We start from the raw sequence: 14,492 nt of genomic DNA on the forward strand, positions 1-14,492 counted from the left end.
ACTGTATACTTGGCTTGTCAAAGAATAGCCCACTTTCTTTATGAAACCTGAAGGTTCATCACCGTGTTCACAAAAGACTGCCACCAGAATCTATCCTGAGCTACATGCAGCTAATAACCTGCATCAAACCTCTTGCAAGATTATCAATGAATGTGAAACAAGAAATTATGGTGTTATGTAGGATCATCAGGGCGATGACGGAGGCAGTATGACCTCTAAAACGTTGGTTAACATCGACCAGACTACACAGCGCAACAACCCAGAAGACAGAAATCTTCATACTCATCGCCCTGATGATGGAGGCAGTAAGGACCTCTGAAACGTTGGTTAACATCGACCAGACTACACAGCGCAACAACCCAGAAGACATAAATCTTCATACTAAGAATCGCCCTGATGATGGAGGCAGTATGACCTCTGAAACGTTGGTTAACATCGACCAGACTACACAGCGCAACAACCCAGACGACAGAAATCTTCAAACTAATGCATCGCCCTGATGACGGAGGCAGTATGACCTCTGAAACGTCGGTAAACATTGACCAGCTTAATATGAAACTGGTGACTGGTATTATACTCACTCCACACTGTGCGTACATGGAAGAAACTCTGTAAATAATGTCAGTGGCTTTGTAATTCCAAACAGTGTTACGGACAAAATAAAAGCCAACACGACCCAGCAATTTTGACTTGTGAGCATCAAGGAGAAAAATATGGAAGAATTGCTACAACTGCACCAGAAGAAACTGAGAAATCATCTTCTGGCTCTGGAGAAGAAGCACATCAGAGCAGAGTAAGAATCAAATCCTAACGAGGTTCAGACCCTCCCTCCAAAGGGGCTGCTTGTCAGACTTTAACAGCAGGGGTTAACAGTTTAACAGTGTGCAACACACAAAGGGGCATGACCAGCTGAACCACATGTAAGCAGACGATATATGGTCAATAAAGTGTAAGTTATTTGACATTGACATGTATCTGCTCAATGAACATGACACAAACCTTACAAAATCTTCAAAGGTTCAAAGGGAGACTAAAAATGCAATGAAATGCTAAAAGAAGCTTATGATCAGATGATTAAGACTACAACTTTAGGTTTCCACCGAAGAATATATTCAAGAAATAACCTTCAAACTCCACTTCCATATTAACAATGCCTTTGACTTCAACTCAAGATAAAAGGCTTTTCCACAGAGTAACAAGACTACTACTTTGCCCCTGGATCATACCCATAAAGCCACGCCCCATCTCCTGTGATGACCTTCGAAAGGAAGATTGGGTCATTACGAACGTGTTCTTAAAGATCATGACATACACTAATGAACTGCTGGTCTTGGCCGTCAGTCAACACGTGGCATAAATTTTACTGTGTCCCGTCTCAAGTGTGATCTGCCAAAGCCATGAAAGTTTAGATGTCTGTTTCAGTGGATTAACTCAAATAACATTCTCGTCTTGTCCTCAAGACGTTCGTTGCTGGAGTTAAATTTATAACTTCAGCTTTTGAGGATGAGTGACACCGAATATTGACAAGTATCCATAATTTGTGATTGCTACCCGCAGATAAGTAGCTGTAGTTATGCACTAAACATTCTCATTTATCCTGTCTGTTGATAGATGCCCTGAACATTCACCAGCTTCAATCGAGGTCAGTCCACTTTTATTAATTTTGCAAACCACTGAAAGGTTTGCATTCTGTTCTGGTCACTGCTATGATTTTAAAGATTGAAGGAGAATTTAAACGTCCAATGGGTATTGAAGAGGCAGAGTGAAGAATTTAAATAAAAAACAGTTGAAGGGCTAATTCTTTTCTGACTTAAGTACCTGTAAGTGCCTCGCACTACAGTTTCTGCTCACAGTGGAAGCACAAGCAAGTGCCAAATTCTGAATCATCTCCTGCCACCTCTTGTATGACTGTCTAACTTCATGGCATTATTACAGCTGAACATGTGTGCAGTAGCTCTGATCCCAGTCACTAGGAGGCAGTGAATGGAGAAGAAAGTTTTTGTAATGGTGTCAATATTTGTCATACTGTAAGACAATTAGATGAAAGATGTGCATCTATGTTTTCAGAATGGGGACAAGAAAGGATTAATCAGACACTACAACTCAAAGAATGTGTACTTTACGCATACCAGACGTGGAACGGCATCTGGCTTGATGAGTGGTCCATTCACGACACTGGCCATACGGGAATGAAGCAGTGTAAGCATTCTTGTCCACACAACGCCCTTCATTCTGGCACCAAATGCATTCTTCCACGGTGCAATTCAGGCAGGACGTGAACTCAGAACAACTACTCGTGCATGCTACTGGCTCCTGAAACATCAACCAAACACCACTTACTTCTTACGGGTCCAGAAACACTACAATAACAGCCATATTGGCCAAATGAGTTTTCTTGATATCTACAGGTGTATTCATAAGCACAACACACAATTTCCCCCTCATATATTCACTTTAAAAATTAAGGCACACTAAAGGAAGAGCCTGTTGTAAGTAACAGGGTAACAGAGAGTAAGAATATCAATATTCATCTCATATAAATAATACCTCATCTCAGAGAAAGTCACCAGGCCCTACTAAATTAGGATGAATGCAACTCAGAATGAAATCTGGGGTGCACAGTCTTTAGCCTACCAGTGTGCATCATGTGGCACACATAATTTCTAATACTTTATCATCGTACATGCTGAAAAAATCAGTAATTCCATTAAATTTAAATAAATTGTCCACAGCGACCCAAGAGTCAATAAAGGCGAGTGAAACCTTGAGTCTTGAAATAAATAGAGTCCCTGATGTAGTCAGAAGAGTAAAGTTTAAAAGATTATTAATAGACAGCAATTTAATTCTTGTATACTTAGGCAGTAATATAATTTAAATTCCAGAACAACTTACAAGCATTGCCTCGTTAAGGGAAGTCAGGAGAGAGCCTGTTCGTAATATATATTATATACATTATGCTGAAAAAAGGGCACCTACTCTGTGGTATCCGTTAGAATGAGCTAATCTCAATCACTGGACCAGTCCAGTGACTGAGTAGCTGCCCCTTGCCTTTAAAACACCTGATGAGGACAGATCCAGTTCTCAAAATATTGAGTAATTCTATAACACCAGACGATGGACAAAGTCCAAAAACCCTACAATCCACACGCTGTCAGAACATTTGTAAGTTAACCAATGTTTTATAAACTTGGTTTAACAAACCAAGTTTATAAAACATTGGTTAATTTTTAAAGATAACGTAAAACATAAATATCGTACGAGGTGCGATCGGAAACTTTCCAGACTGCGCGTATAAAAACCTGTAAACTTATCTCAGGTATTAAATTCATCCATCACCCTCGAAATAGTTCCCCTGGGAGTGAACACAACGATCCCAGCGCCGCTGCCAAGCCTGGAAGCATCCCTGGAAATCTTTCTTTGTCAGCCTGTCAAGCACCATCTGCGATCCTGCCTGAATCTCTTGCCAAAGACTCGCCAAAACGGCTACGGAAACCTATGAAATGCTAAAGCAAGCATTTGGGGAGTCCGCAATGGGTCGTGCACAAACTTTTGTGTGGCATTCACGTTTTAAAAATGGCCGAACCTCTGTCGATGATGACGAGCGTTCTGGACGACCATCTTCGAGCACAACGCCCGAAAATGTTACGAAGATTCGGCAGGCCATTCACGAAGATCGACGTCGTACCATCAACGACTTGTGCGACATTGTTGGGATAGGCTATGGGACCTGTCAGCTGATTCTAAAGGACGGAAGCGGCCGTCAAAGTGGCGCAACCACAACTGGCTGCTGCATCATGACAACGCACCAGCGCACACTGCCCTCAAAGTTCGGCAGTTTTTGGCCTCAAACACCATGGCCATCATCCCGCTCCGTGTGACTTCTTCCTCTTCCCAAAGATGAAAATTCAGCTAAAGGGAAGGAGATTTGAGACGATAGAAGAGATTCAGGCAGAATCGCAGATGGTGCTTGACAGGCTGACAAAGAAAGATTTCCAGGGATGCTTCCAGGCTTGGCAGCGGCGCTGGGATCGTTGTGTTCACTCCCAGGGGAACTACTTCGAGGGTGATGGATGAATTTAATACCTGAGATAAGTGTACGGGTTTTTATAGGCGCAGTCTGGAAAATTTCCGATCGCACCTCGTATGTTATAGACCAGACAGGTATTTTACCTGTTGCTCTGTGACATTCCCAACAGACTTGCAGCGCTGTTCAAAGTCCCAGTGGCAGCTGCTGTGCGTGCTGCATGCCTGACAGTTATGAAGCTGATGGCACACTGGTCCCTCATTCGCTTCACACTTCTGTCCCTCACTGCCACTCCGGCTTTGGTACAGGTGATTTGGAACTGTTGGACATGGATATTAAAAACATAACAGTTTACCAAACATGGGCATTCATATTCCTGCAAAAGGCTGTGTTAGAAAAAATCATACTGATGAAAATTAACAAATTGTACATGAAGTATTCTTGTAAGTCCACCTGTTATGCTATATCAGCACGGTCCACCTTGATATGCCCCCTGCCCCCAGATGGTGTGTTTCATGATCTCCAGCATGCAATGAGTCCAGCTCACACAGTGTTTGAGCAACTTCAACCAGTGTTCCAAACATAATTAAACATTCTAGAGCCTGGTGGAAAGAAATGACACATCTGGTAACCTCTGGTAGAAATACAGATACTATAAATACTGGGGGGTCCGCAGTGGCTGCATGGTCTGAGGCGTGGGCCTTGTGCCGTTTTGCCGCTGGGACCGTGGGTTCAAATCCCACTCAAGCCATGCGTCTTTCTGTGTTGTACAATGAGAATTCTCAGCTAAATAAAACACAAAATTATTGTCTCACACCATTTTATAAAACCGGGATTTCTACTTCGCTTCTGGCCTAAATAAAGTTTTGTGTTACCTGTGAGATACTTCATAGATGAGCACGTGCATGGGAAACACTTGTTCTGGCAAATTAGAATGAGAAACGCACCAGAGTTTCTTCAGACTAGAAAAATTTTGTTATTTTGAAACCGAGTGCACCAGAACACCACAATGTCAAGCCAATATCAAATTCTGTGTGGTACCAGGCAACATATTCTCACCAGCTTAAGGTATGATCAGGGAAGCATATAAATGCTATCTTTTCAATCCACAAATGAAATGTCAAGCTTTATTTTCAAGTCGTCATCATGAAAAAGCATAAAAAGATCAGATAGCTTATCGCAAATGATGCAAGAGAAGTTCTTTAACAGCCAGAGTATTGTTAAATCAAGAAACATAACTTCAGCAAGACAGTGTACAGAAACGTTCTTCACCTGCAAACAGCTGTCCATGAAAAACACCCTCATTTTTCTTCTGGTAAATCAGTGTCTGATGAACAATGACATCACTGCACTTCCAGAACATACCGCTACTCATTACTCAGGGAAAAAGCTTGAGGGGAAAGAGAGATATAGCTCCTACTCATTAACCTTAGCACTAGATGCAGGTGAGTGGTCAGCGTCATACTCTGTCCGCGCTTTATCCTCAGTACCCATTAGATAGGAGGGTGGGTGGGCCTTAGAGTTAGTCTGGATGCAGAGAGACGCACGCACACACGCACAGAGGTGCATACACAAACACACACACAAAAGAAAGGAGAATCATGCTTAAATACTACACAGTTTCAAGAAAAGTTGGCAGATATGAAATGAAAAAACATTTCACGCCCTGCATTTTCAGGACACACTAGAGCTTTTGAGAAACCTTACAAATACTTTATTTTTGAGTGAAGATGGTCTGTAATTGTTTACCCTCTCTATTACTGAGCTGCAGGTAGTTCATCTGTTACCTTCTCTGCCCACAGAGGCACTTTTCACACTATTTTCCCTGCAGCGTTCATAGCTGCAGCCTCCATTCCCACACCACATGCACTGAAAAGACGTGTGCACACATGACAGGCAATCTGGAAACCCAGCACACAGCTCTGAGTGTGCAATAATGGAAGCGGCAATGGACGAACGGCTCTCTTCTGGACACCGGCTGAAAGGAAAAGTAGAGATTTAATTTCTCATTGTAAATAATGAATAGAAAAGGGCATCAATAAAATCTAGAAGACTTTCCACTAAACCTTGATTTCTGGTGACTTTATTACCATAAACCTTAATACACAACAGTTACATTAAAATAATCTGAGATCTGCAGTATATAACTTATTTATTCTATTGTTTCAAAAGAAATAATTATAATATTTGACTCTCTTAAAAGGGTAGGCCCAAAGTTACACTAAAAGCAATGCAGCTATTCCCTATAACCATTTCTGTCCTCATCCTCAGGGTACTGACTTGGCTGGTAGCCTGAGAAGAATTCATTATACTTAGTTGCCATGAAAGCTTTAGATCAAGCTTGTCAAACTCAAAGGCTAACACGGGCCACATAAACAAGGTTCAAGTTTATGTGGGCCGCAAAAAAACAAAAAAAAAAAAAACCACTAACACCAACAACAACAACACTTCAATTTTCATAGAAACGTAGGTTTATTTCGAAAAGTATAGTATAAAAAAAAGAATAAGAACAACGATAAAATTAAAGTTTTCTTCCTGACACTTGGCATCTCTTCTCTGCTACTATCTTTCCTACTTCGAGAGAAAACTTGTTCGCAGTGATTACTTTCAAAACTAACCCAAGGTGAATGTCAATAATTCTGGATCTGACAGGAGACTTATTTCCTTTCATAATTGTAAATAACTGCTCACACCGATAAGTACTTCCAAACATGGAAATAATTTCATATGCGAATTTTCGAGTATTTTCAAACCTGCCATGTAAATATTTGTAAAATCCAGGCACGCCAACTTCACTGAATTTTGCCTTCAAATTAAGTTACGAAATTTTTATTAAAACGTTTCTTACATATCGTTATATTGGCTGGGCCGCAAAAATATTCGTTTTGGGCTGCATGCGGCCTGCGGGCCACCAGTTTGACATGCTTGATTCAGATCATAAAATAGAACTTTTCTACTATTTCCTGTTCATAATGTTTTCCAAATTACTGTAAATTGAAACTGACACAAAACACAATTCACATCAACATTATCATCCTCTTCCCTTGTATTAGAAGTTATTAAGATAAATCTTTATAAGACACTGAGTGTGAGAGTGTGTACTGCATTCATTGGCTGAGCACAGGGTCCAGTAGTGAGTGGGCTCTTGTTAATACACTAATGAACCCTCAGGTTCCATAAAAGGTGGCGATTTTGACAAGCTGAGTGGCAGTTTCTCAAGAAGGCGTCTGTTCCATGGAGTTGATGGGAAAATCAGTTTTTTTGGTCTCTAAATCACACCTGCACTCTTGATTACTTCTTCACTCATGTACACAGCACTACAGCTCGATATCCACTAGTCCTCACGTAAAGATTCTGTCATTGCTCAGTCAGTAATTCATGACTTCCATGCCTCTTCATCATTTCACAGTGAAATGATCTTATCTCTCCACTTCATTTACCTTTATATATGCACAAGTAAATTCTGTGTCATCCTACAAGCCCTGGAACTAGTAGTTGCCTGTCCCCTCTATTGACAGCCACCAGAATCATCAACAGTCATTACATAAGTATCCCAAGAATGCAATAATTTCTCCTTCACCAAAGTTAAGCACATAACCTAACAAAATGCTGCAAATACGTATTCCACGTGAACAAAACAAAGTCACAAACCATGTAACAGACAGTCACATTTCTCATACCTGTATATCTCTTCCTCTGCAGCCTGAGTATCCTGCATCTCAGGCGCACTCACCACAAAAAAATGTGGCAAACCAGTCACTGGCTGGCATTTTGACTGCCGCCTGTTCCACACACATTTGACTCCGGGACGAGTATTGAGGCACAGCGACTGATCTGTAAAGCTACCACAGTTCCCCGGAGTGTACCTGCAATCATAATACAATCACACAAGGAGAAAAAAAGCAGACTGCATGCTATGAAAATAAAATATTTAGAAATTACTTCAGTAAAAATATAAAAGGGAAAAAATTATGTAATGTGACAGAAATTTATAAACGCTGTGAAATACAGAAACAGTCATGTAAGACTTGAGGTTCTCACAGCGGTGAATATGAAGATTTCTGTCTTCTGGGTTATTGCGCTGTGTAGTCTGGTCGATGTTAACCAACGTTTCAGAGGTCATACTGCCTCCGTCATCAGGGCGATGAATATGCCAATAGGGTGTGAGGAGTTGGATTTTATAGGCAGGGAAGTGAAAGGTGTAGCCTGCCCCGAGCCAATGGGAGCCGGTATGGGAGTGGACCACGCCCACGTGCTACCATTGGTCCACTCCCATACCGGCTCCCATTGGCTCGGGGCAGGCTACACCTTTCACTTCCCTGCCTATAAAATCCAACTCCTCACACCCTATTGGCATATTCATCGCCCTGATGACGGAGGCAGTATGACCTCTGAAACGTTGGTTAACATCGACCAGACTACACAGCGCAATAACCCAGAAGACAGAAATCTTCAGAAACAGTCATGTATTACAGATGAAATAAAACACAATATGAATACAAACTCAGAGAAAATGAATGTAACGAAGTTTTCTCTGAGAATTACCTGTACTGATTCAAAGTGAAAATACCAAGTTATGAAGGCTGTCTCTGTCTCCATCACCAGAAAGTGATGTGAAGAGTGACAAGCGTTAGTTGATACATGTACGTGGAAATGAAGAGATTGGCACAACGTAGGCGAAAATGGAGGACCACATCAAACCAGTCGAAAGACTGATGACAAACAAACGCAAGTATACGTACCAACCAACCTGTGACGATGGAGGCAGAGGCAGTGTCCAAAACATTGGATTTTCATTGTACATTGGCATAGCTGGCCGGCCGACCAAGAAGACTTCATTGAACAAAATGGGAAGATCAAGGGGAAATGGAATTCTAACTACTGGTATAAAACTGAAAATGAGAGACAATAAGGATGGATATGTGTGGAAAAAACTTAATAATTCAATGGAAAGTAAGGTGGTGGAGGTAATGGTGATGATATGATAATCATGATGCTGTCTACAAGAATAAAAATAATGGTGATAAGGCCATATTAATGTTTAAATAGTGTGGACATGCATTACAAATACATGGTTTACAAAAGTCTTTTGAGCATAAAAATTGTGTTGGCAATGACAGCCACCATGTATCAACCTGCGAAGTAGTTGGTTATCATGTTTGCACTATTTGAATTTTTCCTCCTCTTTCCAGTTCAATATGGACGCTCGTTGCGTTTAGTATGCTCGTAACATATTGTAATGTGGACCAGTAACATTTCTATAAACAGATGCATAACATGTCTGTGAAAAACCATTCTATAACCACAATCAGACTTGATCTTTGAAAATTAAAGTTCCAACTACTTCTGACACACTGCTCCATATAATATGGCCACTCAACCAGAATACACAATATGCACACTTGCACACTATTCTATGAGCACATACTGTACTAATTTAGCCTTTATCAATGAAATATCACAGCATACATAAAATCTAACTGGCCACATGATGCTGTAACATACCACTAAACCATTAACATTGGACTTAAGAGTCTGGCCAGCATCCCAACAGTACAAGATTTTTAATTCAATTATCCCCACATGACAAAGATTAGGTTACGTTAGGTTAGATTAGGTTAGGTTAGGTAAGGTTAGGTTATGTTTTAAAAACTTCACCATAAACAGTTTTATTAAAAATTGAAACAATGCTGTTAAGTAGTTTACCTAAGCATATCTGAGAGCATCTGTCCATCAAAGCCTCCATAAATATACAGTGAGTTCTCAAAGATGTTAGCTGAATGACCAAAGCGAGCCAAGTCTGACCTCAGTCCCTGAGGTACAAGTAGTTTGCTCCAACTGTCACATGTCACATCATACACCAACATGTCTGACGAGTAGCACTTGGCTCCAAAGCTGTGCGCTGTGTCATTATGGGTGTTGCCCCCAAAAACAATCATCAGTCCACCATGCAAGAATGTTGCTGTGTGGAGAAAACGAGCTGATGGCGCCGGCATCAGCATCATCCTGCGAAGAAAAAGTCTGGAATTGATATCCCTGTGGTTAAATACTACATAATGAAAGCATACACGTAAAGCTCCGTGCATTGGCGTTGCCCTCAGATTTGTGTACTTTGGTCTTCCAATGACATGACTGTGACAAAGGCAGTCAGTAGAGAGCTGCATGGTCCAGAATCAAGATGAACTGAAACAAAAATACCTGCCACAGATATACACCTTTACAACTATATCAGCTGGTCACTTTATTCCCCACAGTAAAAACACCCAAGATCTATTCAACAGGATTTATACTGACAGATCACTCTGATGTGATAGTACAGAAAAAAATTTCCATCTGTACTGCAGTTAATCAATGCCACTCAGTCTATATGCTGTAACTGTGCTGACGAAGCTATCTAAGCTCAAGCCTCAATAAATTACCATATATACATGAATACGAGCTGTAAATTTTCATTCCCTGATAATCAGAATACTCTTTTTATTGTGAGATGTCTGTATCGTGGCTAAATAAAAAACGTTGAATTATGGTTTTTGACACAGACAATCAATGCAAATATTTAAATAGCAGTAAATATATAAACAATTACCTCATAAAGAATGGATGAATGAAACTGAATTAAATAAAAAGAGGTAAAATGGCCTTGTTTGAAAGATCACACCATCCTCAATGTTTTGGCAGTGAAGCAAGTTGTTTTCAAACAGAAGCAATTGCATGATCTGAAGTTTTCATGGCGAATAAGTATTACATAAAGAATTCTTCTTGGGCTACCATCCTCGTCCTCAGGGTACCCTGACAAAGATGGTTCTCGAAACATTGGGTGTTTTCTTTATTAACCCACCTTACACGACTGGTAGCCTGAGAAGAATTTATTATACGAATAATTGTGTGTTTCTTAAAGGTACTGTTCATTTATTGCAATAACAGAACAATACACTTAAGAAACACACATTTATTTCCAGAGTTACGTAAAATAGCTACTTGATACTGTGCATCTGTAACTGGAATATATAAGAGAAACGCACATTACCAAACACAGAAATATAACAACTGTATGCATGTGATACATGTATAGTTAAACCATCAAAATGTACATTAACTAAACAAGCAAAACACACAACTGAACAAACCTGAAAATTTGTTATCATGTAAATTTTTGTGATTCATCATCACTGTCAACACGGTTTACTTAATTTGCGTCATTCTCTTCCTGACTGCCCCAAAGTAGGTTATTTCCAGTCCCACTCATTTAGTTTGGAACTCCATTCTTTTCAAAGCCTCTGACAACCAAATCCTCTGAAATTGGAACCCAATTGCTTGCCTCAGTCTGCTTTATGTCACATCATCAGTGACCATCAACTAATCATTACTGATGCCACAGACATGCCATATCAAGTGGCTGTAATACGCTTGTAATATTCCTTGATATGACAAGCGATCTTCACTTTATCTGTCCTATGATAATGGACACCGCCCAATAAAAGAACTGAATGTTACCAACGTAGAGCGCCAAGTCCTCTGATCTATACAGTTCTCATCTAACTATAAACTAAATATTCATTTATCCAGCCTTTCTCTCAAATCCTCACATTGACACCCTTGGGAAATGTTTCCTATGACAATGTTCAATGTTTGAAAATTATGTAAGGTGGAAATTTTCATCCACTGGCAGTGACTGGTAGTATGGCCGTATGGTCAATAGTGCTTATCCACTCTGGCATTTTGAACTTTGAGTACCACTGTGTTGGTTCCTCAGTTAAATCATACATCAACTTTTTTTCATATTGTTCTAGCAATATTTGGGAAATAACCACTTTCCTCAATGGTTAAGGGGTTATGGTTCGTGAACCGATGAATTCAAGTACTAACTAACTAACTAGATGGCTTACCAAACCCGAAGGTTCATCACCGAATTAACCAAAGCCCTCCACCGGACCCTGTCCTTAGCCAACAAAATCCAGTCTCCTTCAACTCCTATCTCCCATAGATCCTGTCTGAGATTATCCTCCCATCTACGTCTAGGTCTCCTCAGAGGTCTCTTCCCCTCAGGCTTCCCAAATAGTGGACCCAACCAACCAGATGGCTTAGGGAACCCGAAGGTTCATCACCGAATCAACCATAGCCCTCCACCGGACCCTGTCCTGGGCAAACAGAATCCAGTCTCCTTCAACTCCTATCTCCCATAGATCCCGCCTGAGATTATCCTCCCATCTATGTATAGGTCTCCCCAGAGGTCTCTTCCCCTCAGGCTTCCCAAATAGTGGACCCAACCAACCAGATGGCTTACGGAACCCGAAGGTTCATCACCGAATTAACACAAGCCCTCCACCGGACCCTGTCCTGGGCAAACAGAATCCAGTCTCCTTCAACTCCTATCTCCCATAGATCCCGCCTGAGATTATCCTCCCATCTACGTCTAGGTCTCCCCAGTGGTCTCTTCCCCTCAGGCTTCCCAACCAATACCCGGTGCACACCTCTTGTCCCAGCCATGAGCGCTACATGCCCAGCCCATCTCATTCTTCTCGACTTAATCATCCTGACAATACTGGGGGGAGGAGTACAGATTTTTAAGCTCACCATTATGTAGTTTTCTCCATTCCCCATCGTCTTTTCTCCTAGGCCCAAGTATCCTCGTCAGCACCCTGTTCTCAAACACCTGCAATCTGTGTTCCTCCCTCTGAGTGAGTGACCATGTTTCGCACCCATACAAAACAACAGGTAAGATTATTGTTTTGTATACTTTAATTTTCAGGTTCTTAGAAATCAGACGGGAAGACAAAATATTTTGAACTGAGAAGTAGCAAGCATTTCCAGAATTTAATCTCCTCCTAACTTCCTCATGAGTGTTGAATTCAAGTACAGCTGATTTTAAATTCAGCACATGATGTATCCAGTTTCCTCAAAATTTAGCTTACTTTCAACTATATCACTCTGGTTGAAACAGCAAAACCTTGAATTTTGTGCCTCTAAAACATTCACACAAAACAGTACTTGTAACGAGGTTACTGAAGCTGTCCCCTGACACCCATGCCATATTCAGGTTCCACTGTATTTAATACTGGGATACTGGGAACGACCCGTTCTTCAAGTGCCTTTGAACTGCAGGTCCCAACTTTTCGTTGGTTTTTGATCTATAGACATTTCCGCAGGACTCCTTCGACGAGGGATCGGCCCATAGCAAGGCCTCTACTTGTACACAGGACAGCAAAGTAAAGTAAAGTTAGTCCCACTATACGCCATGTAGGCGTTTGGGGTGAGTGGAGGTATAACTCCTCTCTTCCTTGACCTCGGCACTAGATGGGGTGAGTGGTCAGCATCACGCCCCGGCCGGCTTTATCCCCGGGAAAGTACCCCGGTACCCATTGTAGAAGAGGCTGGGTGGGCCCCAGAGCCGGTTTGGACGCAGAGGCTAGAGAAAACATCCTCTGCCCCCGTCGGGGATCGAACCGCGGTCGTCCAGCCCGTAGCTAGTCACTATACTGACTGAGCTATCCCGGCTCATACACAGGACAGCAAAACACAGAAAAATGCGGACAAACATCCATGGCTTGAGTGGGATTTGAACCCACGGTCTCAGCGACCAAGCAGCACAAGGCCCACACCTCAGACCACGCGGCCACTGTGGACCCCCACTGTATTTAATAGAATACTTTTAGTCATTAAATTACTTTTTTATACATTTAAATTAATATGTCTACTTTATAGGGTTTACAGCATTCTGAAAAGCTCTCTATGCAATCCGGTTAACAGTCCTAATGGTGATTGATTTTATACTCGTCAATGTCCCCAGAATTAAATTATGAATTTGGTCATTCCAGAATATGAGAACTATGGCAAAGATATAAACTTTTGATTTTAATTCATTTCAATAACTGACTTCCACTGTTTCCATTGGTAAGTCACAATTTATAAGGAAAGTATGTGGGTGCACATAATTTGATTCAGTGGTACAAACAACAACAAAACCAATATGTTGTTTATGTTCATCAACGGCTCAGCATCTATACATATATAAATCAACCAAGTTAGGCCAGGGAAGTACACAGTTCAGTTACTACCAAGTTAACAAACTCTAATTTCTGCAGAGAATAAATGTTGAACTTATTCCATAAAACGTATTCACTGAAGAGTATTATTTACTTTCAATACATGAAGATTGTACGTGTATAAGCCTGTCAGGAACAAGATAGACAAAAAAGCTGTTCTACATGAAAACTTCATAGTTACTGTTTATTTGAAAAGTATGGGCAGTAAGATCAATGTTCTAATAAAGTTGGTCTGAGCTACAGAAACCAGACAGTCAAGAGAGAACCTTAGCCAGAGCAGTGGAAAAAAAGGGTGAAGTTTGGGTGAAGGTAAAGGACCCAATAGGAGATGGGGGGCATACCACAGCCTGGGCAGAAAAGGAGTCTGGTTGAGATTATGTCTGAACTGACTGGTTCTTATATCTCAAACCGAATCATTGCACACA

At 41.1% G+C, this 14,492-nt stretch overlaps 1 protein-coding gene across 5 annotated transcripts in view; it reads right to left on the reverse strand.

Annotated features, from left to right (window-relative positions):
* The window catches only part of dsd (attractin-like protein dsd), a 64,648-nt gene that overhangs the window by 23,220 nt on the left and 26,936 nt on the right, over window positions 1–14,492 (reverse strand). For 4 of the 5 annotated variants that reach the window (XM_087357817.1, XM_087357816.1, XM_087357821.1 and 1 more), the window contains 5 exons: window positions 9,731–10,030; window positions 7,705–7,890; window positions 5,812–6,002; window positions 4,171–4,343; window positions 2,130–2,313 (listed from right to left, as the gene is read on the reverse strand). In XM_087357817.1, coding sequence (XP_087213943.1) covers window positions 2,130–2,313; window positions 4,171–4,343; window positions 5,812–6,002; window positions 7,705–7,890; window positions 9,731–10,030 — 1,034 coding nt within the window. The remainder of the gene's footprint in view (window positions 1–2,129; window positions 2,314–4,170; window positions 4,344–5,811; window positions 6,003–7,704; window positions 7,891–9,730; window positions 10,031–14,492) is intronic. The other variant, XM_087357818.1, reaches the window with a different exon arrangement.

Source organism: Zootermopsis nevadensis, unplaced genomic scaffold, assembly GCF_977971745.1.
Source record: "Zootermopsis nevadensis isolate Lab colony 2312 unplaced genomic scaffold, Znev_1.0 Znev_ptg000028l, whole genome shotgun sequence".
Classification (NCBI taxonomy): Eukaryota; Metazoa; Arthropoda; class Insecta; order Blattodea; family Termopsidae; genus Zootermopsis; species Zootermopsis nevadensis.